The 25,756-nt window shown below is 45.6% G+C and overlaps 1 protein-coding gene across 1 annotated transcript in view; it reads left to right on the top strand.

Annotated features, from left to right (window-relative positions):
* The window catches only part of LOC106568778 (neogenin-like), a gene marked incomplete at its 5' end in the record, with an annotated part of 185,749 nt that extends 163,033 nt beyond the window's left edge, over nt 1–22,716 (top strand). The window contains 13 exon segments of the mRNA XM_045688863.1: nt 2,195–2,427; nt 7,378–7,516; nt 8,053–8,160; nt 8,803–8,997; nt 9,755–9,787; nt 9,972–10,040; nt 12,540–12,678; nt 14,293–14,531; nt 14,837–14,929; nt 15,531–15,704; nt 17,820–18,098; nt 19,383–19,513; nt 20,328–22,716. Coding sequence (XP_045544819.1) covers nt 2,195–2,427; nt 7,378–7,516; nt 8,053–8,160; nt 8,803–8,997; nt 9,755–9,787; nt 9,972–10,040; nt 12,540–12,678; nt 14,293–14,531; nt 14,837–14,929; nt 15,531–15,704; nt 17,820–18,098; nt 19,383–19,513; nt 20,328–20,477 — 1,982 coding nt within the window.
* Between the last annotated feature and the right edge of the window lie 3,040 nt (nt 22,717–25,756).

The following is a 25,756-nucleotide window of genomic DNA, read 5'->3' as shown; positions in this document are numbered from 1 at the left end:
AGAGGTATCCTCCATCTGTAAAGAGACGTGACCAGGGTAACATTCAGTAGAGAGGTATCCTCCATCTGTAAAGAGACGTGACCAGGGTAACATTCAGTAGGGAGGTATCCTCTATCTATAAAGAGACGTGACCAGGGTAACATTCAGTAGGGAGCAACTCCATCTGTAAAGAGACGTGACCAGGATAACATTCAGTAGGGAGGTATCCTCCATCTGTAAAGAGACGTGACCAGGGTAACATTCAGTAGGGAGGTATCCTCCATCTGTAAAGAGACGTGACCAGGGTAACATTCAGTAGGGAGGTATCCTCCATCTGTAAAGAGACGTGACCAGGGTAACATTCAGTAGGGAGGTATCCTCCATCTGTAAAGAGACGTGACCAGGGTAACATTCAGTAGGGAGCAACTATATCATTAAGTAACACAGACATAGATGATGCTAATCAATCCCAGATAGAACAGACATCACTAATCTAATTAATCTCAGAAAGATCAGACATCACTAATCTAATCAATCCCAGATAGATCAGACATCACTAATCAATCCCAGATAGATCAGATATAATTGATCTAATCAATCCCAGATAGATCAAACATCACTACATTACTCATAGGTAAAGACCAAGTCAATCCATTTGTGAAGTTGCCAATGAAAGGGAGTTGTGACGTTTAATATCCCTCGCCCTTGACACACGAGATCCGCTGATAGGCTACATAAGCAACAATGAACAGATGGATAATTCCCACATTTCATGTCTTACATACAGAGTTTGAACACAGCATCAGTGTAGGGCTTGTCCTTGTGACTGACATAGCGCTATATACAGTCCTATTGTGATTCAGCTATAGTAAATGTTCTGTTGCAATGCTGCATACAGTAGTACTTCTATTCACAGAGACACTGTAAAGTAGTGCCTGTATTCACAGAGACACTGTAAGGTAGTGCCTGTATTCACAGAGACACTGTAAAGTGGTGCCTGTATTCACAGAGACACTGTAAAGTGGTGCCTGTATTCACAGAGACACTGTAAAGGGGTGCCTGTATTCACAGAGACACTGTAAAGGGGTGCCTGTATTCACAGAGACACTGTAAAGGGGTGCCTGTATTCACAGAGACACTGTAAAGTGGTGCCTGTATTCACAGAGACACTGTAAAGTGGTGCCTGTATTCACAGAGACACTGTAAAGGGGTGCCTGTATTCACAGAGACACTGTAAAGGGGTGCCTGTATTCACAGAGACACTGTAAAGGGGTGCCTGTATTCACAGAGACACTGTAAAGGGGTGCCTGTATTCACAGAGACACTGTAAAGGGGTGCCTGTATTCACAGAGACACTGTAAAGGGGTGCCTGTATTCACAGAGACACTGTAAAGGGGTGCCTGTATTCACAGTCACTGTTTAGCCTTGCAGTCCGAGACCTTCTTATCAATAATGAAAGAAAGCATTCTTCTTTAAAGGTGTGGTAAGTCAGTATGGTATTTGTATTTTTGATCTTGTTGCACTGTTGTCTTTCCAATTTTTTTTCTGAAGTCAGGTGGCTAAATGTTACTCTGTTGACCTTTACTAGAGATTACTCTGTTGACCTTTACTAGAGATTACTCTGTTGACCTTTACTAGAGATTACTCTGTTGACCTTTACTAGAGATTACTCTGTTGACCTTTACTAGAGATTACTCTGTTGACCTTTACTAGAGATTACTCTGTTGACCTTTACTAGAGATTACTCTGTTGCACGTTCCTTCTAGTTGTAGCTTTCCTTTGAGTGATTATCCATCTTTACTTAGTGTTGATAATGTGAGTTGAACACAACAGCCCTGGATCAAATACATGACAATAAATTGGTATTTGACCCAAGTCTGATCGACAACAGCCCTTGTATAGACAGTAGAAAACCTTGATGTAGCCAATAGCCATGTCTGTTGATCTAATAGAATTTTCTCTCTTTCTCTTCACCCTTCCCAATCCCCTCTCCTCCTCCCTCATTTTAATAACTCATTAACATATTTTCTACCCTTATTCATACCCCCCTCGCTCTCTCTCTCCACCCCGCCACCCTGTTTCGTTTTGACCGGTCTTGCTTTTTTTTTTACCTTGCCACAAAACACACTTTTTTGGTTTGTAATTTCTTCCCTCTTTTGCACCATGTTCTGTTTGCCATCTGTTGTGAACCTGGTGTGTTGGTAACTGCTGGCAGACCCCATAGACCCTGATGTTGATTTGTATGAACTCTTCCATGCTCCATACACACCAGTACCAGACCCCACCCCCATGCTACCTCCCGTGGGCGTACAGGCCTCGGTGCTCAGCCACGACACCATCAAGGTGACCTGGGCCGACAACTCTCTGCCCAAGAACCAGAAGATCACGGACGCACGCTACTACACGGTGCGCTGGAAGACCAACATCCCCGCCAACACCAAGCTCAAGGTACAGTCACGGTGACGCAGCAGCATTGCCCACAGGGCCCCGTTCAAAACAACACAGCTTTATTATTCCCTCACGGTTCATTTTAAAGTAGAAGGTGTCATCAGAGCACAGCATATTATATGTATCCTACCACTATGCCATTCTAATCGTCAGTGTGTTCAGCTATCCCACTATCAGGGTAATGAATCAATGTAAAATTATCCCACCCACTAATTACATGAGGTTCAAATGTCTCACAGTCCTTCTCACAGTCCTTCCCATCTACGTGCCACAGTCCTTCCCATCTACGTGCCACAGTCCTTCCCCATCTACGTGCTACAGTCCTTCCCATCTACATGCTACAGTCCTTCCCATCTACGTGCCACAGTCCTTCCCATCTACGTGCTACAGTCCTTCCCATCTACGTGCTACAGTCCTTCCCATCTACATGCTACAGTCCTTCCCATCTACGTGCCACAGTCCTTCCCATCTACGTGCTACAGTCCTTCCCATCTACGTGCCACAGTCCTTCCCCATCTACGTGCTACAGTCCTTCCCATCTACATGCCACAGTCCTTCCCATCTACGTGCTACAGTCCTTCCCATCTACGTGCTACAGTCCTTCCCATCTACGTGCTACAGTCCTTCCCATCTACGTGCTACAGTCCTTCCCATCTACGTGCTACAGTCCTTCCCATCTACGTGCTACAGTCCTTCCCATCTACGTGCTACAGTCCTTCCCATCTACGTGCTACAGTCCTTCCCATCTACGTGCTACAGTCCTTCCCATCTACGTGCTACAGTCCTTCCCATCTACGTGCTACAGTCCTTCCCATCTACGTGCTACAGTCCTTCCCATCTACGTGCTACAGTCCTTCCCATCTACGTGCTACAGTCCTTCCCATCTACGTGCTACAGTCCTTCCCCATCTACGTGCCACAGTCCTTCCCATCTACGTGCTACAGTCCTTCCCCATCTACGTGCTACAGTCCTTCCCATCTACGTGCCACAGTCCTTCCCCATCTACGTGCCACAGTCCTTCCCCATCTACGTGCTACAGTCCTTCCCATCTACGTGCTACAGTCCTTCCCCATCTACGTGCCACAGTCCTTCCCATCTACATGCTACAGTCCTTCCCACAGTCCTTCCCCATCTACGTGCCACAGTCCTTCCCACAGTCCTTCCCCATCTACGTGCCACAGTCCTTCCCCATCACGTGCCACAGTTCTTCCCCATCTACGTGCTACAGTCCTTCCCACAGTCCTTCCCCATCTACGTGCCACAGTCCTTCCCACAGTCCTTCCCCATCTACGCGCCACAGTCCTTCCCACAGTCCTTCCCCATCTACGTGCCACAGTTCTTCCCATCTACGTGCTACAGTCCTTCCCACAGTCCTTCCCCATCTACGCGCCACAGTCCTTCCCACAGTCCTTCCCCATCTACGCGCCACAGTCCTTCCCACAGTCCTTCCCACAGTCCTTCCCCATCTACGCGCCACAGTCCTTCCCACAGTCCTTCCCCATCTACGCGCCACAGTCCTTCCCACAGTCCTTCCCATCTACGCGCCACAGTCCTTCCCACAGTCCTTCCCCATCTACGCGCCACAGTCCTTCTCAGGCCACAGTCCTTCCCCATCTACGCGCCACAGTCCTTCCCACAGTCCTTCCCCATCTACGCGCCACAGTCCTTCCCACAGTCCTTCCCCATCTACGCGCCACAGTCCTTCCCCATCTACGCGCCACAGTCCTTCCCACAGTCCTTCCCCATCTACGCGCCACAGTCCTTCCCCATCTACGCGCCACAGTCCTTCCCACTGTCCTTCTCCATCTACATGCTACACAACAGAGATGTTCAGCACTGACGTTTATAGTCTCTCTGAAAAAGGGAATATCTTTAACAAATAAATTGCATTGATTGCACTGTCATTAGTCAGTGCACTGCATTCACTCAGGTTGTGAATGGGGCAGAAAGACAAACCCTTCAACTAGGTGTAAGAGATGCTCATCCAGGCTATAGCATCCTGCCCTAGCTCAATTAAGATCATTACTTATCTCCCTCAACAAGATTAGGTGTGTGACGGGGGGGGGCAGAAAAAGAATAAAGGGCTGTGATTCAACAACATTTACATTTAAGTCATTTAGCAGACACTCTTATCCAGAGCGACTTACAAATTGGACAAGGACAGTTAAGAACAAATTCTTGTTTACAATGACGGCCTACCGGGGAACAGTGGGTTAACTGCCTTGTTCAGGGGCAGAAGGACACATTTTTATCTTGTCGGGGATTCGATCCAGCAACCTTTCGGTTACTGGCCCAACTCTCTAACCACTAGGCTACCTGCCTCCCCCCAACATAGAGGTGCTAAAAGGTTAGTCTGGTTATTGTAAGCTCATGTAGATGCTAAAAGGCTAGTCTGGTTCTTGAAAGCTCATGTAGATGCTTAAATGCTAGTCTGGAGCGACTGCAGTCACTGTTAGCGCAATGGAACACATTTAGGACAACCAGGTGATGCTAATGAGCTAATTAGGGGTTGGGGTCAATTGCATTTCAATTCGGTCTATCCAGGAAGTGAATTGAATTTGAGAATTGCTAAAAATCCAGTGAAAATAAATGGAGATTTTCAAGTCTGAAATTAACATTTTGACTCATCTCCCGAATTGGCTGGATTGAAATGGAATTGACCCCAAACCTGTTAGTCACCCTGTGTTGTTTTGTAGGAAGACATTGTTCACACTGGACAATTATTCTCACCTTGATGTGCTCGTCCCAGCTGTCAGAAATGCCTTCCTGTTTCTCACACACATACACACACAGCGTGTACCTACATTATTAAACAGATGGCTCCTCTCCACTCAACTAAAAGGATAGGATGTTTTTCTCTCTGTGACATCCTGGATGACAGATTTGTCTTGTTTAGTACACTACAGGATGTGGCTAGCATCACTGGGACAGGCTATTTAGAAAGCTAGGACCTGAACTGGCCTTCACCAGGAGACTAAGACTATCCAGGTACTAGATTAGACAGTCTGTTGGGCATAGTGAGGAAATGGGCTTAATAAAGTATTTTCATCGCTGCATGTCATCTAGTCTTTATTCAAATGGTGTCCACTGGTCTCATGTTATACCTACTACGTTTCAAGTATTATTTTGGGATAAATCGCCTTCATTTAGATTATCCGGCATTTTTTATGTACAGAAAGTATTCACTCCCCTTGACTTACTCCACATTTTGTTGTTACAGCCTGAATTCAAAATGGATAAAATATATCTATATTTTTTTTTATACATACTTACCCATAATGACAAAGTGAAAACTGTTTTTTAGAAATGTTGCTTACATTTACATAAGTATTCACACCCCTGAGTCAGTACTTTTGTAGTGTCACCTTTGGCAGTGATTACAGCTGTGAGTGTTTCTGGGTAAGTCTCTAAGAGCTTTCCACACCTGGATTGTATAACATTTACCCATGTATTATTTTCTAAATTCTTCAAGATCTGTCAAATTGGTTGTTGATCATTGCTAGACAACCATTTTCAGGTCTTGCCATTTAGATTTTGAAGTACTATAGATTTAAGTCAAAGCTGCAACTCGGCCACTCAGGAACATTAACAGTCTTCTTGATAAGTAACTCTTGTAGATTTGGCCTTGTGTTTTAAGTTATTGTCCTGCTGAAAGGTGAGTTCATCTCCCAGTGTCTGGTGGAAAGCAGGCTGAACCAGGTTTTCCTCTAGGATTTTTCCTGTGCTTAGCTTCATTCAGTTTCTTTTTTATCCTAAAAAACTCCCCAGTCCTTAACAATTACTAGCATAACCATAACATGATGCAGCCACCACTATGCTTGAAAATATGGAGAGTGGTACTCAGTAATATTTTTGGGGCAAATCCAATACAACACTTTATACTCAGGACAAAAATATAATTACTTTGCCACATTTTTTGCAGTATTACTTTAGTGCCTTGTTGCGTACAGGATGCATGTTTTGGAATATTTGTATTCTGTACAGGCTTCCTTCTTTTCACTCTATAATTTAGGTTAGTATTGTGGAGTAACTACAACGTTGTTGATCCATCCTCAGTTTTCTCCTATCACAGCCATTAAAACTCTGTTACTGTTTTAAAGTCACCATTGTCATGGTGAAATCCCTGAGCGGTTTCCTTCCTCTCCGGCAACTGAGTTAGGAAGGACGCCTGTATCTTTGTAGTGACTGGGTGTGTTGATACACCATCCAAAGTGTAATTAATAACTTCACCATGCTCAAAGGTATATTCAATCTTTTTTTTTTATTTACTCATCTACCAATAGGTGCCATTCTTTGCGAGGCATTGGAAAACCTCCCTGGTCTTTGTGTTTGAATCTGTGTTTGAAATTCACTGCCGACCTGAGGGACCTTACAGATAATTGTATGTGTGAGGTACAGAGATGAGGTAGTCATTAAACGATCATGTTAGACACTATTACTGCACACAGTGAGTCCTTTCAACTTATATGACTTATTAAGCACATTTTTACTCCTAAACTTATTTAGGCTCGCCATAACAAAAACATTGAATACTTAGACTATCAAGCTTTCAGCTTTTAATTTAATGAATTTGTACTTTGACATTATGGGGTGGAAACACTCTGGTGTGTTAGGCCAGTGACAAAACATCTCAATGTAATCCATTTTAAATTCAGGCTGTAACAACAAAATATGGATCAGGTACAGGGGTGTGAATACTTTGAAGTCCATGTATTATTCATGGCTGTTTATGTTAAAGATGCATGGAGCAGGTTTCTGCTTTGAAGCACTCTAGTTATGTTGGTCTTGAGTGCCACTTTGTGGTCAAAGTCTGTACCTTCCATTATGAGCTGTTTTTCTGTGTGTGTGCCGTGTGGGTGTGTGTGCCGTGTGTGCCATGGGTGTGTGTGCCGTGGGTGTGCCGGGTGTGCCGTGCCGTGCGTGCGTGCGCCTGCGTGTGTGTGTTTTCAGACGGCCAACACCACCAACCTGAGCCACATGGTGACGGGCCTGAAGCCCAACACACTCTATGAGTTCTCTGTCATGGTGACCAAGGGCCGGAGGACCAGCACCTGGAGCATGACGGCCCAGGGAACCACCTTTGAGACCAGTAAGAGCACACATACACACACATGGAAGCATCTTGAGTGAAGTTTGTGTTTTTTAACATGACTACACAGAATATCCTGGTTCTGTCAAAGCTGATTGTAGTGGGCGTTTTGTCATTGACTGCTGTTCTCTGATATGCGGCAGGTCTCCTAGTGATTAGAGCATTGGGCCAGTAACGTATAGGTTGCTAGTTCATGTCCCAGAGGCAAAAAAAAATCTAATCTGCCCTTGAGCAAGGCACTTACCCCTAATTGCTCCCGGGTCGCCGTCAATAATGTCTGATCCCATGCCGTGACCCCACTCGCTGAGGGTGTCTCAGGGGGAGTGGGATATGCAAAAAACACTTTTCCATTTCACCATACACTGGTACAGGTTACACACACTGGTACAGGTTACACACACTGGTACAGGTTACACACACTGGTACAGGTGTCAAACAGGACTAATATAAGCAGCCCCTATTTGATGTCAAAGCCAAGCGTTCCCTCATTAATGGCCTTGTTCCCATACTGACTTTCTGTTGTTTGACTTTCACAGTTCCCAGCTCGTCCCCCAAAGATGTGACTGTGGTGAGCAAGGAGCTGAAACCACGTACCATCATAGTCAACTGGCAGCCCCCCTCAGAGGCCAATGGGAAAATCACAGGTGAGATCACACACACACTCTGTTATCAGGTTTATTCAGAGTCAGAGAAACAAGTGGTCTGAAACAGTTCTCTAACCTTCTCCTTTCCCCATCTACCTCTTTCTCTATCTCCTCTCCTCCGATCTCTCTCACTCCTTTCCCCCATCTCTCTCTCCCTATCTCCTCTCCTCCGATCTCTCTCACTCCTTTCCCCCATCTCTCTCTCCCCATCTACCTCTTTCTCTATCTCCTCTCCTCCGATCTCTCTCACTCCTTTCCCCCATCTCTCTCTCCCCATCTACCTCTTTCTCTATCTCCTCTCCTCCGATCTCTCTCACTCCTTTCCCCCATCTCTCTCTCCCCATCTACCTCTTTCTCTATCTCCTCTCCTCCGATCTCTCTCACTCCTTTCCCCATCTCTCTCCCCATCTACCTCTTTCTCTATCTCCTCTCCTCCGATCTCTCTCACTCCTTTCCCCCATCTCTCTCCCCATCTACCTCTTTCTCTATCTCCTCTCCTCCGATCTCTCTCACTCCTTTCCCCCATCTCTCTCTCCCCATCTACCTCTTTCTCTATCTCCTCTCCTCCGATCTCTCTCACTCCTTTCCACCCATCTCACTCTCGCTCCTTTCCCCATCTCTCTCCCCCTATCGCTCCACTAGGCTACATAATCTACTACAGTACTGATGTGAATGCGGAGGTGCATGACTGGGTGATAGAGCCGGTGGTGGGCAACAGGTTGACCCATCAGATCCAGGAGCTGACTTTGGACACCACCTACTACTTCAAGATCCAGGCCCGTAACTCCAAGGGCATGGGCCCAATGTCAGAGGCCGTACACTTCCGCACCCCCAAGAGTAAGTGGGGGGGAAATCCCTGGAGGTTGATAGGCTCTGAAAGGTTGAACATTGGGATGATTGTATTAAATGGTTCTTATTGGTTGAGTTATTAGTATGCGTTATGATGGGCTGAATGGTCAAGATTCAAATAATTATCTTCTCTTCACTGTAGCTGGCTGCATTCTCAATCCCTTTTCTATAGATGCTGGCAAAGAACATACCATTCTATTGGGCCGAGCCTGCCCTCTCTCTCGCTCTTTCTTTCTCGCTCTTTCTTTCGCTCTCTTTCTTTCTCAAGCTCTCCCTCTCTCTCTCTCTCCCTCTCCCTTTCTCTCTTTCCTTTATTAGTGCTCACACCTGCTTGCCTATCCCTTCAATGCTGCACCCTTTGCCCCTCTCTCTCGCTCTACCCCTCTCTCTCGCTCTACCCCTCTCTCTCGCTCTACCCCTCTCTCTCGCTCTACCCCTCTCTCTCGCTCTACCCCTCTCTCTCGCTCTACCCCTCTCTCTCGCTCTACCCCCTCTCTCTCGCTCTACCCCTCTCTCTCGCTCTACCCCTCTCTCTCGCTCTACCCCTCTCGCTCTCTCTACCCCTCTCGCTCTCTCTACCCCTCTCTCTCGCTCTCTCTACCCCTCTCTCTCGCTCTCTCTACCCCTCTCTCTCGCTCTCTCTACCCCTCTCTCTCTCCTTCTCCCACTGCTCTCCTTAACTCCTCTAACCAGTGTTTGCTTTGTATTTTCTCTCCCTGGCTACTGTCTCCTTTGGCCTGTTTAGCTGAATCCTCTGACAAAATGGCTAATGACCAAGGTAATTCCCTCTTCCCTTCCATTCACTTCTTCTCAATGATGACTGATTGACTGTGCAGATTGTGTGTTCTTTTTCCTCACTCACGTGCCTAAAGCCCTTCATCTGCGTTCTGGTAAGGTGAAATAAGTCGGGTAGTATTTAATTAACTGGGTGTAATAACTGGTGGTTTTGTCTCCTCTTTCAGCCTCCAATTTGCCAGTTAAACCAGGAAGTAACCAACCACCTCTTGACCATGGCTTTGGGTCTCCACACGGTAATGGCCTTTTCAGGTCACCATTGTCCATTCTGATTTGATCAACTCAATTGGCTGCAGTGTGGGTCCATTTCATTCCACCTCCATAAATGGATTTTAGTGTGAATAGGGCTTTGTTCAGTTCCTGTTCCATGGTACATTGGATTCATTTCTGGACCGAAGCTGAAATGGAATTGACACCAATGTCTTTCTCAGTTAAGATAGTGTGCAGGAACTGAACAATCCCCTATTCACATAAGTACCACTTTTTATTTGGATAGTTCTAAGTAGATGGTTTGTAGATGTTCAATAACTCTCAACATCTGAACTAACCCTTATCCTAACTTAACCTTTACCTTAACCCTTACCCTTTTCCTAACCCTAAACTTAACCCTTACTCTAGCCCTAACCCTAACCTTTACCCTTTACCTTAAACTTAACCATTACCTTAACCCTTACATTTACATTACATTTACATTTATATTTAAGTCATTTAGCAGACGCTGTTATCCAGAGCGACTTACAAATTGGTGCATTCACCTTATGATATCCAGTGGAACAACCACTTTACAATAGTGCATCTAAATCTTTTAAGGGGGGGGGTTAGAAGGATTACTTTATCCTATCCCAGGTATTCCTTGAAGAGGTGGGGTTTCAGGTGTCTCTGGAAGGTGGTGATTGACTCCGCTGTCCTGGCGTCGTGAGGGAGCTTGTTCCACCATTGGGGTGCCAGAGCAGCGAACAGTTTTGACTGGGCTGAGCGGGAACTGTGCTTCCTCAGAGGTAGGGGGGCCAGCAGGCCAGAGGTGGATGAACGCAGTGCCCTTGTTTGGGTGTAGGGCCTGATCAGAGCCTGAAGGTATGGAGGTGCCGTTCCCTTCACAGCTCCGTAGGCAATCACCATGGTCTTGTAGCGGATGCGAGCTTCAACTGGAAGCCAGTGGAGAGAGCGGAGGAGCGGGGTGACGTGAGAGAACTTGGGAAGGTTGAACACCAGACGGGCTGCGGCGTTCTGGATGAGTTGTAGGGGTTTAATGGCACAGGCAGGGAGCCCAGCCAACAGTGAGTTGCAGTAATCCAGACGGGAGATGACAAGTGCCTGGATTAGGACCTGCGCCGCTTCCTGTGTGAGGCAGGGTCGTACTCTGCGAATGTTGTAGAGCATGAACCTACAGGATCGGGTCACCGCCTTGATGTTAGTGGAGAACGACAGGGTGTTGTCCAGGATCACGCCAAGGTTCTTAGCACTCTGGGAGGAGGACACAAGGGAGTTGTCAACCGTGATGGCGAGATCATGGAACGGGCAGTCCTTCCCCGGGAGGAAGAGCAGCTCCGTCTTGCCGAGGTTCAGCTTGAGGTGGTGATCCGTCATCCACACTGATATGTCTGACAGACATGCAGAGATGCGATTCGCCGCCTGGTTATCAGAAGGGGGAAAGGAGAAGATTAATTGTGTGTCGTCTGCATAGCAATGATAGGAGAGACCATGTGAGGATATGACAGAGCCAAGTGACTTGGTGTATAGCGAGAATAGGAGAGGGCCTAGAACAGAGCCCTGGGGGACACCAGTGGTGAGAGCGCATGGTGCGGAGACAGATTCTCGCCACGCCACCTGGTAGGAGCGACCTGTCAGGTAGGACGCAATCCAAGCGTGGGCCGCGCCGGAGATGCCCAACTCGGAGAGGGTGGAGAGGAGAATCTGATGGTTCACAGTATCAAAGGCAGCAGATAGGTCTAGAAGGATGAGAGCAGAGGAGAGAGAGTTAGCTTTAGCAGTGCGGAGAGCCTCCGTGACACAGAGAAGAGCAGTCTCAGTTGAATGCCCAGTCTTGAAACCTGACTGATTAGGATCAAGAAGGTCATTCTGAGAGAGATAGCAGGAGAGCTGGCCAAGGACGGCACGTTCAAGAGTTTTGGAGAGAAAACAAAGAAGGGATACTGGTCTGTAGTTGTTGACATCGGAGGGATCGAGTGTAGGTTTTTTCAGAAGGGGTGCAACCTTACCATAGCCCTAACCCTTATCCTAAACTTAACCTTTACCTTACCCTAGACCTAACTCTAAACTTAACCCTTGCCCTAACCCTTATCCTAACCCTAAACTTAACCTTTACCTTAACCCTTACCCTAGCCCTAAACTTAACCTTTACTTTAATCCTTACCCTAGCCCTTATCCTAACCCTAAACTTAACCCTTACCCTAACATTTACCCTAACCCTCATTCTAAACCTAACCCTAACTTTAGGCAAGCAGTTGCTTATCAACAGATAGTTTGTTGACAGTGTGACCATCTGTGGGTGGGAAGTAATTCATGAGATTTAATCTATGCCAAACCCCTTATACAAGTCTCCTATTGGTCTGAAATATTAGTCATCATTCTAAAAGAAGTGTAATGGGAAATGAATGAATGAACACACAAACAAATTCATTGTTAAATACGCTATTGATCTCCAATGAGGACATTAATTCTTATGTGGATAAATAGGATTTTCTTTCTCACCTCTCTGGTCCACTTTGTTCCAGGAAAACCAGGAATTACAGGAAGTGGGGACAACCACATCCTGGTCATCGTTGTCATCATCTCTGTGGGAGCGTTCACCATCATCGTGGTGGTTGTGGGGGCCTTCCTCTGTACACGACGCACCACCTCCCACCAGAAAAAGTGAGCTGGTCCGCCGCAGCAATAATGTCTCTTAGGTCACTAATGTCCCAGCCAATACCAGACCAACAACACAGGGTTATAACACACACACAGAACATCTGAGATGAGCAGGAATGTCTCCTTTCCTTTTTCCACCTACCTTCTGTCGTCTTTCACTTTCCTTTCCCTGCCACTTCATTTTATTCCCCCTTTTCAACCAACATCACCCCTCCCCCTTTTCAACCAACATCACCCCTCCCCCTTTTCAACCAACATCACCCCTCCCCCTTTTCAACCAACATCACCCCTCCCCCTTTTCAACCGACATCACCCCTCCCCCTTTTCAACCGACATCACCCCTCCCCCTTCAACCAACATCACCCCTCCCCCCTTCAACCAACATCACCCCTCCCCCTTTTCAACCGACATCACCCCTCCCCCTTTAACCGACATCACCCCTCCCCCCTTTTCAACCGACATCACCCCTCCCCCTTTAACCGACATCACCCCTCCCCCCTTTCAACCGACATCACCCCTCCCCCTTTAACCGACATCACCCCTCCCCCTTCAACCGACATCACCCCCCCCTTTAACCGACATCACCCCTCCCCCCTTCAACCGACATCACCCCCCCCTTTAACCGACATCACCCCTCCCCCCTTTATTACTGGTGGCCAGTAATAAACCGGTCCTGAACATCTCTAAAACAAGAGCATTGTATTTGGTACAAATCCTTCCCTAAGTTCTAGACCTCAGCTGAATCTGATCATTTAATGGTGTGGCTGTTGAACAAGTTGAGGAGACTAAATTACTTGGCGTTACCTTAGTTTACAATCTATCATGGTCAAAACATATAGATTCAATGGTTGTAAAGATGGGGAGAGGTCTTTCCGTAATAAAGAGATGCTCTGCTTTTTTGACACCACACTCCAAAAAGCAAGTTCTGCAGGCTCTAGTTTTGTCTAATCTTGATTATTGTCCAGTCGTGTGGTCCAGTGCAGAAAGGAAAGACCTAGTTAAGCTGCAGCTGGCCCAGAACAGAGCGGCACGTTTTGCTCTTCATTGTAATCAGAGGGCTGATATAAATACTATGCATGCCAGTGTCTCTTGGCCAAGAGTTTTTATAAGAAACATTAATGTGTTGAAATTCCAAATTGTTTGCATAGTCAACTTACACACAGCTCTGACACACACACTTACCCCACCAGACATGCCACCAGGGGTCTTTTCACAGTCCCCAAATCCAGAACAAATTCAAGAAAGCGTACAATATTATATAGAGCCCTTATTGCATGGAACTTCCTTCCATCTCAGATTGCTCAAATAAACAGCAAACCTGGTTTCAAAAAACAGATAAAGCAACACCTCGCGGCACAACGCCTCTCTCCTATTTGACCTAGATAGTTTGTGTGTATGCATTGATATGTAAGTGTGCCTTTTTAAAAATGTATGTAGTTCTGTCCTTGAGCTGTTCTTGTCTAATGATGTTCTGTATTTTGTCATTCTGTATTATGTTTCATATTTTCTGTGGACCACAGGAAGAGTAGCTGCTGCTTTTGCAACAGTTAACGGGGATCCACCTCCCCTTTTCAACCGACATCTCAACCCCAAATGTTCCTCTTCTCTACCTCATAGGAAGCGGGCGGCCTCCAAGTCGTCCAACAGCTCCCACAAGTACAAGGGCAACTCCAAGGACCTGAAGCCTCCAGACCTATGGATCCACCATGAGCGGCTGGAGCTCAAGCCCATTGACAAGTCCCCCGAGCCCAACCCGGTGATGACTGACACCCCCATCCCCCGCACCTCGCAGGACATCAACCCCGTGGACCCCAGCCTGGACAACAGCCTGCTGCAGAGACGGAACTCCTACCGAGGTCAGATTAATGTAGTCACTTTGGGGATTCCTTTGTCTGTGTTTTGAAGAGGCAATGTCTTTGTCGTTGTCATGCTAAACATTTCCTGCTTTTCATACATTTAACATTTCATACATTGTGTTTAGAGGGAAGAATCACCACTAACCAAACACAGCCTCATGACTGAGTCACAGATTTCTCTCAGGGGCCAGATTACCAAATCCTTCGATTGTTCCTGTCAATCCAAGGACAATTAGTTACATTTTCAGACGTTCTTCATTCAGAGTCACTACCAATAGTGATCAAGGAAAAACTCTGACTTGCAGGCCACGAATCAGAAGACAGCATATCTGCACTGGCAGGGCGCCGGGGGATGCGGCCTAAAATGATGATGCCCTTCGATACGCAGCCCCCCCAGCGTAAGTGTGTGTGTGTGTGTGTGTGTGCGTGCGCGCACACGCCTTGTGAATGTGTGTGTGCTTGGGATCTGTACTCTCACCGGTCAATACACTGAGGTCAATAGACTATTTACCACTCAGACTATCGTACTGTTCAGCTGAAAGGAAAATAATATGCTGGTTTCTCCCTCCCGTGATAATGCACTACAGTCAATAGACTGAGAGCACTACAGTCAACATGTGGTTCTATAGGATCTGTTTCTATATTTTAGCCTTCATCTCATTTCAGTTTAACACATTCATGGCTACCAAATTACGCTGCCAATTCAAATGTACATCAGACGCACTCTGTGGAGTTATTGTATACATGTGTATGGTTAAATACTACTGCTTTATGGTGTCACTATGAACCTGGCGTGTGTGTGTGTGCTTGCACGAGCGAAAGCATGTGTGTGTATTTGAACAGCAGTGCTTCCCCAGCCCTTGGTCAGCGCGGCTGGTTAAATGTTGTTGTCTCTCTGTGTGTGTGTGTGTGTGTGTGTGTGTGTGTGTGTGTGTGTGTGTGTGTGTGTGTGTGTGTGTGTGTGTGTGTGTGTGTGTGTGTGTGTGTGTCCATTCACAGCTGTGATTAGCGCTCACCCCATCCATTCCCTTGATAACCATCACCACCATTATCACACGGGCAGCCTGGCATCCCCGACACGCAGCTACCTCCATCACCACCAGGGCAGTGCCCACCTGCGCCCGCATGCCTGCGCCACCCCCATCTCCTGTCTAGACATGGTGGGCTCCACAGGTGAGAGACCGCTGCCACCCGTAGGATGGAGGAGGGATTACAAGCTGGCAGCGCCAAGGGCCCACCTGGTCGTTCTGTCTGTCTTTCTGGCCTGATTTCGAGGAAGAACACAGGAGCATTATCTTTCATCTTCATGTCCATCCTCTTATCTGTGGGTCCACTGTGGGGCTGTCACATCCTCTTATCTGTGGGGCTGTCACATCCTCTTATCTGTGGGGCTGTCACATCCTCTTATCTGTGGGGCTGTCACATCCTCTTATCTGTGGGGCTGTCACATCCTCTTATCTGTGGGGCTGTCACATCCTCTTATCTGTGGGGCTGTCACATCCTCTTATCTGTGGAGCTGTCTCATTTTATTGTTCTTATGGCCTTGTCCACTATTCACTCACCCATACTCATTAGTGTGTGACTTGCCTAGTTAAAGGTAAAACAATATTCATTTATAATACATGAAACCAGTCATGACACCTTTGAGTGTTGCAGAACCAAACAAACTTTAACACATTTATTCCATATTTTCCACCAAACTCATCAGGCTTCATCCTGACGTTGATACTAACACCTCTTGTTTATGGACAGTACCACGCTAGAACCCAGGCTATACTCATACTGTATCAAACACACCATCCACTGACCTGTTCCCCCACACTCCTCTTGTTTATGGACAGTACCACGCTAGAACCCAGGCTATACTCATACTGTATCAAACACACCATCCACTGACCTGTTCCCCCACACTCCTCTTGTTTATGGACACTACCACGCTAGAACCCAGGCTATACTCATACTGTATCAAACACACCATCCACTGACCTGTTCCCCCACACTCCTCTTGTTTATGGACACTACCACGCTAGAACCCAGGCTATACTCATACTGTATCAAACACACCATCCACTGACATGTCCCCCCACACTCCTCTTGTTTATGGACACTACCACGCTAGAACCCAGGCTATACACATACTGTATCAAACACACCATCCACTGACCTGTCCCCCCCACACTCCTCTTGTTTATGGACAGTACCACGCTAGAACCCAGGCTATACTCATACTGTATCAAACACACCATCCACTAACCTGTTCCCCCACACTCCTCTTGTTTATGGACACTACCACGCTAGAACCCAGGCTATACACATACTGTATCAAACACACCATCCACTGACCTGTCCCCCCCACACTCCTCTTGTTTATGGACACTACCACGCTAGAACCCAGGCTATACTCATACTGTATCAAACACACCATCCACTGACCTGTCCCCCACACTCCTCTTGTTTATGGACACTACCACGCTAGAACCCAGGCTATACTCATACTGTATCAAACACACCATCCACTGACCTGTCCCCCCCACACTCCTCTTGTTTATGGACACTACCACGCTAGAACCCAGGCTATACTCATACTGTATCAAACACACCATCCACTGACCTGTCCCCCCCACACTCCTCTTGTTTATGGACACTACCACGCTAGAACCCAGGCTATACTCATACTGTATCAAACACACCATCCACTGACCTGTCCCCCCCACACTCCTCTTGTTTATGGACACTACCACGCTAGAACCCAGGCTATACACATACTGTATCTCTTGTTTATGGACAGTACCACGCTAGAACACAGGCTATACACATACTGTATCAAACACACCATCCACTGACCTGTCCCCCCCACACTCCTCTTGTTTATGGACACTACCACGCTAGAACCCAGGCTATACTCATACTGTATCAAACACACCATCCACTGACCTGTTCCCCCCACACTCCTCTTGTTTATGGACACTACCACGCTAGAACCCAGGCTATACACATACTGTATCTCTTGTTTATGGACACTACCACGCTAGAACCCAGGCTATACTCATACTGTATCAAACACACCATCCACTGACCTGTCCCCCCCACACTCCTCTTGTTTATGGACACTACCACGCTAGAACCCAGGCTATACTCATACTGTATCAAACACACCATCCACTGACCTGTCCCCCCCACACTCCTCTTGTTTATGGACACTACCACGCTAGAACCCAGGCTATACACATACTGTATCAAACACACCATCCACTGACCTGTCCCCCCACACTCCTTTTGTGACTGCAGAGTCGGTGAGGAACACCCCCAGCACAGAGCCCCTCCCGCCCCAGGCCCAGCCCCCCTGCCAAGCCGAGCACCAGCACCCGGACCCCGAGGGCAGCTACCAAGGCTCCACGGCCACTGACGATGAGCCCAGCGCCAGCGGCAGCTACTGCAGCGCCGGCCAGCCCCCCACCGCCCACGTGCGCCCCACTCACCCCCTCAAGAGCTTTGCCGTACCCGCCAACCCCGCTGCCAACTTCGAGTCGCCTGCCCTGCCCAGCACGCCGCTGCTTACTCAGACTGGTGAGGAGCGCACACACATACATGTACACACACACACATATATATATATATATATATATATATACACACACACACAATGCACACCAGGTGTATGTACAAATAAAGGTAACTGCCAAAATAAAGGAAACACCAACATAGTGTCTTAATAGGGCCACCAGAACAGCTTCTGGTGACATAGATTGTACAAGATTCCACAAGTGTCTGGAACTCTATTGGAGGGATGTGACACCGTTCTTTTTTCTTTTTTAACCCTTTTTTCCCCCCCAATTTCGTGGTATTCAATTGGTAGTTACAGTCTTGTCTCATCGCTGCAACTCCCGTATGGACTCTGGAGAGGCGAAGGTCGAGAGCCGTGCTTCCTCCGAAACGCAACCCAATGCAATCCGCACTGCTTCTTGACACAATGCCCACTTAACCCGGAAGCCAGCCGCACCAATGTGTCGGAGGAAACACCGTACACCTGGCGACCGTGTCAGCGTGCACTGAGCCCGGCCCGCCACAGGAGTCGCTAGTGCGTGATGGGACAAGGACATCCCTGCCGGCCAAACCCTCCCCTAACCCGGACGACGCTGGGCCAATTGTGCGTTGCCCCCATGGACCTCCCGGTTGCGGCCGGCTGCGACAGAGCCTGGACTCGAACCCAGAATCTCTAGCAGTACAGCTAGCACTGCGATGCAGAGCCTTGGACCACTGCGCCACCCGGGAGGCGTGACACCATTATTCCACTAGAAATTCAATCGTTTGGTGTTTTGTTGATGGTGGAAAACGCTGTCAGGTGCCGCTCCAGAATCTCCCATAAGTGTTGGATTGGGTTGAGATCTGGTGACTGACACACACACACACCACACCTGTTTCAAAGTCACTGAGATCTCTTCTTCCATCCATGGTAGCCAAAATAACGGGCAACTGGTCATTTATAGACACCCTAAGAATGATGGGATGTTAATTGCTTAATTAACTCAGGAACCACGCCTGTGTGGGAGCACCTACTTTCAATCTACTTTGTATCCCTCATTTACTCAAGTGTTTCCTTTATTTGGGTAGTTACCTGTACATGTGTTTTACACTCCCAAACTGCAGATGAACATACACTGTAGGTAGAGCTTCTTGAGAAAGGAAAGGAAACGCATTTAAAGAAGATGACTTGTGATTCCCTCTAACTATCAATCCATTTGGAACTGTCTGTCCTGTCTGTCTCTCTGTCTCTGTCTCTGTCTCTCTGTGTCTCTCTCTCTCTCTCTGTCTGTATCCCTGTGTCTCTCTCTCTTTCTGTCTGTATCTCAGGGCCCCAGCTCCACTCAGTAAAGACAGCCTCCATCGGCACCCTGGGCAGGGTACGCCCCCCCATGCCAGTCACGGTGCCCAGTGCGCCAGACGTGCCCGAGACCAGCAAGATGCTGGAGGATGTAGACAGTGTGAGTACTGCTCCCCCCAGGTCTTAGTGTAGAAAGGCTACAACATGCCAATGTCTGATTATGACTGTTAAATCAGCTGGCATATCATGTATTGTTGGTTGTTATTGTAGTTTGTACACACTTTAAATACAGGAAGTACACATGAATTACTATGTCATGTCATGTTGGGGTAAAAACCTGGTCATAGATCAATCAAGCCCATTGAACTAGTGAATACATTCCAAGAGCATGTCATGTTTCATTTTGGACACAATCCAAATGACATTGACATGGATTTTAATCACATTTCTGTTTCCTTTCTCTCTTTATTCTTTGCAACTTGTTGCCTCCCTCACTGTTTCATGGTGTTAACGTTGGCTGCTTGTGATCATTGATATTATTGCATTCAATTTCTAATAATTCCTCTAAACCCATTGGAATGGTTTTGCCCATGATAATTCCCCTTAACCCATTGGAATGGTTTTGCCCATGATAATTCCCCTTAACCCATTGGAATGGTTTTGCCCATGATAATTCCCCTTAACCCATTGGAATGGTTTTGCCCATGATAATTCCCCTTAACCCATTGGAATGGTTTTGCCCATGATAATTTCCCTTAACCCATTGGAATGGTTTTGCACATACATTGATGTCTTGCCCCCTTTCAATGCCTTAACATATTGGTTGGCTGTTGATGCTGCTTTGTTTGTCTTGGACTTTGCTTCATGCTGCAGTCCCATTGACCAATTCCCCACCCCACCCACCCTTTATTTTGTAACCTCATTACTCCCACCCCCTCCAAAAACAAACTGACCCTCTCCTCTCCCTTCCCCAGGTCCTTGCCTCCCTCCCCTCCTGTTCCTCCCTTGCTCCCCGCAGTAACCCTGTTCCTTTCCCTCAGAGCTACGAGCCTGATGAGTTGACAGAGGAGATGGCCCACCTAGAGGACCTGATGAAGGACCTGAACGCTATAACCACAGCCTGAGAACCACACGCCCACTCACCACGCTGCTCACACACATACAGGCAGACACACACACACACACACACACTGCCGGCCCTCAGAAAACTGGGAGCCTGATGCCCGGATACAAAATGTATACCGTCAATGGATCCTACACACCCCACTCAAGACAAACAAAAAATCTAAACTGAAACTTTTCAACTTTTGGCTTACCTTGCTCAGTCTCAGGAAGGAGATGGCCATTTAAAAAAAACACAGTTCACCTTTTTATGAAGAAACATTCTCAGAGACGATATCTAACATTGGTCGCTTTCAACCAGAAGATTGTGAATTTTCTCAGCAAAAAACTGAAATGCATCAAAGGTTGTTCTCATACTTTGATTGCCGGGGAGACCGCTCCTATGGTTGCCGGGGAGACCGCTCCTATGGTTGCCGGGGAGACCGCTCCTATGGTTGCCGGGGAGACCGCTCCTATGGTTGCTCCGACAGACATCATATTGTGATTCCAAGTCAAGAGGAAGAGTCAAATATGCCGGTATTTCATGTTGGTGCTCACGAAACACAATCTAAACACAGTGTTTGTTTAATTAGTGTCACTTATTTGTGCGTTTTTGTATATCTATTGCCCTGTTTCAGTGAAGTGAACATTGGACAACAGTCCCCTCCATTTCCATAAAAGCGGTAATTTTATAGCTATCATTTTGATCCAATGACGTCTGTTTTCCCTACTCTGTGTTATATATTGTGCCAAGTCTCTTATTATTCTCTAATATGCCATGTATTTTTTTACATATCCGTATAGATATGTACATATGTTTTTAAAAAACGACCTCATTCTATTCCCCCCCTAGCCTAGCCAATCATTTCATTTTATTTGGGAGGAGAGTGACAAAATAGACCCTCAAACGCTCGCTTTTCATATCTTGTGGGGAGATGCCTTGCGTGTTAGTACATTACATTTGAATGGATTCTTGCATTCTCTGGCATTGTGTTGCCCCTTTGTACATTGAAATGTTCAGTCTTTTTTTGTTTATGGGGGCTCCGTTTCAAAAAGCCTTACGAAACGTGTCTGTACGTTTACATTGGAGATGACTGCCCTCTGTGGACATTTTCCAGTTACACTGTGATCCCTCTGACACGCAGCGTCACCACTCTCAGGCCAGACTGGCCTTGGAGTGCCAAGTAGTAGGGCTTGTTAGCTGGTGACCCTTCAGAACCATCTGTGGGACATGAACCCTCCGGAGGCTGCTGGACTCGGAGTGCCTCACCCAGCAATCACACATCCTACCCAGTCAGTCGTTTCAATGGAATGGCAATATATCATATGAAAGTGCTATGAAATGGATGTCATGTTTCCAAGAGCCAATATTTGGTTGAAGAGGTCTGTTTTTTGCTCTTTATCTCTCTCTGTCATGTGAAAACCAGGTTTTTCAATCAAGGATAAGTGTTTACTGTTATCTGAGGTCTCTTAAATAAACACTCATCGCTCTTTTTAAATGCTACTTGCAACGATGTTGGCCTATTGAATGGGACTCCCAGATTCAGATTTTTTTTTACATGTAGTTTGTTTTGTATGAAGAAAAAATAAACTTGTTCTGTACACAATTCCAATGTAAAAAATTAAATATGATAATGTAAGAAGCTAGTTTTTCATCTGCCCTCTTACCCAAAGAAATGTAATTGCAATCCTAGTTACATGCTCTACTTTTGTGAATACCATGTTTCTCATAATGTACATCGTCATGAATGTCAATATAACTGTAAGAGATTTTACTTATGGATACAAAAGGAACATGTAAAAAAAAAACCAAAAAAAAACAAGTGGACCGTAGGAAAAAATGACAGGACGCTAACCCGTTGGGAATAACCTATTAAGTTGTAGACAGTCAAGCCTGTATTGCACTTTTTCACAATTTTTGAAAAAAAAAAAAAAAATCTTCCATATCTTGTGTTTTAAATATAAAAGCGATGTTTCTGTAACGTAGTGTCCTAGGTTAGCAGCAGGCAGCTGGTCTTGTTTTAATGTTCATTTGCTTTTGAGATATGAAATTGAGTGGCAGGTTTTACTGTGCTGCTGATGAGGTATTCTGTTGCTTGTTTCTGTACAGAGATCTCTTTGCTTTCTGTAGAATATTCTGTGGCTTAAAAAAAAAACTTTAAAAAAAACATCTAAATATTTGACAAGTTATTTTTTTTTTTTATTGGTGCTCTTATACATTGTGTATCCAACTATTATGAATACTAACAAAGTTGAAGTTTGTACTTGTCTGTTTTCTCATGTATGTCGTATTTTCTTGGTTGTGTGTGTTTGTCGTACATGCGTGTGTGTGTGTGGGCGTCAATCTATTTCTCCATGAGACTTTTTAATGGGTGACTTACTGCCTGCCCTCATAGACTAGGTGTAACATAGTAAATGTAAATCCAGAACACTCAAATGAGTATATGTTACGTTTGTATGGAAACAAGACAGGTGGTTAGTTAAGGTAAAAACAAAAGGAGGGTTGATGGATGGGCGTTATAACGTCTAGGATTTACGCACAGAAAAATAGGAAATGCTCTAGGATCAGGTTGATGTACACACCCTGCCTTACTTATTCTCTATACTACTCACTGTAGCTCTGCTTAATACCAGTAACCAGTCATTGACCTGTTGGCACAGGCAACACTTTCATATACTGAGAGTCAACCATATATAGGCTGGGGTGTAATTGTCAATGGAGGGAGGTGACCTGAGGAGACATTGCCACTTTGATCAAAGAGACGCTAGACGTGTTTACTTAGCCTGGTCCTAGATCTGAAAATACGCTTAGCAATGTCTTTGCAGCCATTGTCAAGCCCAACTTCCCTTTTTAAAAATGAACCAAATAAAAGAAAGCCGCATAAACTTGTCAAGCCAGCCAAATTAGGTTAATACCTTTTGCATGAACCAAGCCAGCCAAATGAGGCTAATAGCTTTTACATGAACCAAGCCAGCCCAATGAGGTTAATAGCTTTTACATGAACCAAGCCAGCCCAATGAGGCTAATACTTTTTACATGAACCAAGCCAGACAAATGAGGCTAATACTTTTTACATTTTAAATTAACCAAGCCAGTGGAATACGTGAGATGGGTACAGGTAAAAAGATGTGCACATTTATGGGGCTGAAGATCAGTTTCAGAACTAACCAGTGACTCTCGGCAGTAAATCCAGATCTCTGTGAAGCTCAGTGACAACATTGTAAGTGTTAATGGGTAGGAGAGTGAAGGAAGAGGACTGTCAGGACCGAAGATACTCAAGTCAAAGAGAGAGAAAGGACAAAGCTCTTCCGTCTATACTGGGGTGGGGGGATTTTGTTGTTGAATGACGTCACTTATGGTGACTTTTTAAAGCACATTCTATGCAAATGAATGAAAATTAAATTGTTCTCTTCCTTGCTTCCTCTGAAAATCGAGGACTGTTAAATTTGATCTATTGATCTTAACTTCACCAGGCAATTCTATATTAACCCCCCCAAATTATTTGGCTAGCATAACAATACTGTATTTTACCTATCAATTATTACATCTATTAATAGTGTTGGCCAGATATAAATGCGTAGAACGTGACAAATCCTTCATCTGCAAGACAAAACTGGTCGGTCATGAGGACTCACACAGGGAAGAAATCATACAGATGTCCAGAGTGCAGCAAAAGCATTTCTAAAGCAAGTTATTTGAAAATTCATCATAGAATTCACACAGGTAAAACATATATCGGTGTAAAACGATGTAGCAAATCCTTCAGTCACGAGGTCAAACATGTAAACTCACACAGGTGACAAATCACATCAATGCGAATAAAGTGGCAAATCATTGAGGGCGAGGCCAGACTGGCCCTTTGATTTCTATCCGTATCTGTACTTGTCAATGGTTTCTCAATGGAAGTCGTACGTTTACGGTCAGCGGAGATGACGCGTCCATAACCATACAATTTCAATCCATTTTTCACGTACAAAAATATCTGAGTTGAACTTTGGACGGGCCGACGGATACGTAACCATCCGTTTAGCGAATTAGAAAAGAGCAGGCGTTTCACGTCACACACTCCACACGGACCAAAATGCATCCGTTTTAATTTGGTGTCCATTCTCCACGGGTCAGTACGGCCTTGGCCTTGTAGTCAGAGCGGGCATTTGGTCAAGCATACGACATTTCAAACGGGAGAAACCGTTTTGCTGCAGTGAATGTGGTTCATGCTACACCAGAAATTCAAGTCTTAAAAGCGCATATGAAGAAAAAGCATTTTGTGCTTTATGTGTGGAAAATGGTTCATATCAGCCACTAAATTGCCATCAGTTAATTCACTGAAGAGAAATTACTTTGTTGCCATGACTGTGGCAAACTCTTCCACAACAAGAAGAACCTTCATAAAAATATCAAGATCGACAAAGAGGAGAAAATATATTGCTGTCATAAATGTGTCAAATTCTTTAGACAACAGTACACTGATGGGCATATGAAGATATACATGGAAGAAAGATAATGGATGTCCTCTGATTAAAAACCATACAAACACAAAACATGGCCAATGCTTCTACAAAGGGAGTCTGGTTAGGCTCACTCAGTCTGATTACATTTTTTTTTATGACTTTTTAATTTGTTTTCTCTTAGACTGTAAGTCTACATTTGAACTTGTATCTGTTTTCAAAGGACACACTTCTGTCATCAATAATAATCATTGTTCAGTAAATTAGACTATCAAAAATAAAATAAAACGATTTTGAATGATCATTTTGGAGCTATTGTTCCCTTAGCCATATTTGATAGCCATATAAAAACTATCAAACTGTTAATTTGTCAGGACTCTAGGGGACAGAGGGAGTTTCTCTTCTAACAAATACATGTAGAGGATCTCTTTCACAGTCCAATTTCCTTATGGCTCTGTCAGAATACTTTTTAAATACATGCTTCTTTGAGTCCTTCCTAGAAGTTGTGACTGATAATACATGACTGGATTGGTGAAGGGTGTAAGGACCCTCGCTTTCATCTGTCCAAATTAGTGATTAATTCAAGGAGAAGGTAGAGGTGCATTTTTAAAAACTCTGACTATGGCCCAGCCAGCCACTTTAGCCCATGCCTAACCTAACACCTGGAGCCACATGGTAATTAAAAAACATCACATATAATACAGAATGGCGGTTGAAATACATTATATAGGCTAGATATTTTCTACAATGTGCTTCATCATTTACAGTTGGTCACACAGTACAGTAGAAAGAATACAGGTCTGTGACGTTCCTTGTTGCCGTTTAATCGCCAGCAGGTGTCGCTCCAGACAGT

This window comes from Salmo salar, chromosome ssa11, assembly GCF_905237065.1.
Source record: "Salmo salar chromosome ssa11, Ssal_v3.1, whole genome shotgun sequence".
Taxonomy (NCBI): Eukaryota; Metazoa; Chordata; class Actinopteri; order Salmoniformes; family Salmonidae; genus Salmo; species Salmo salar.
This window is presented reverse-complemented; position numbering and strand designations above follow the sequence as displayed.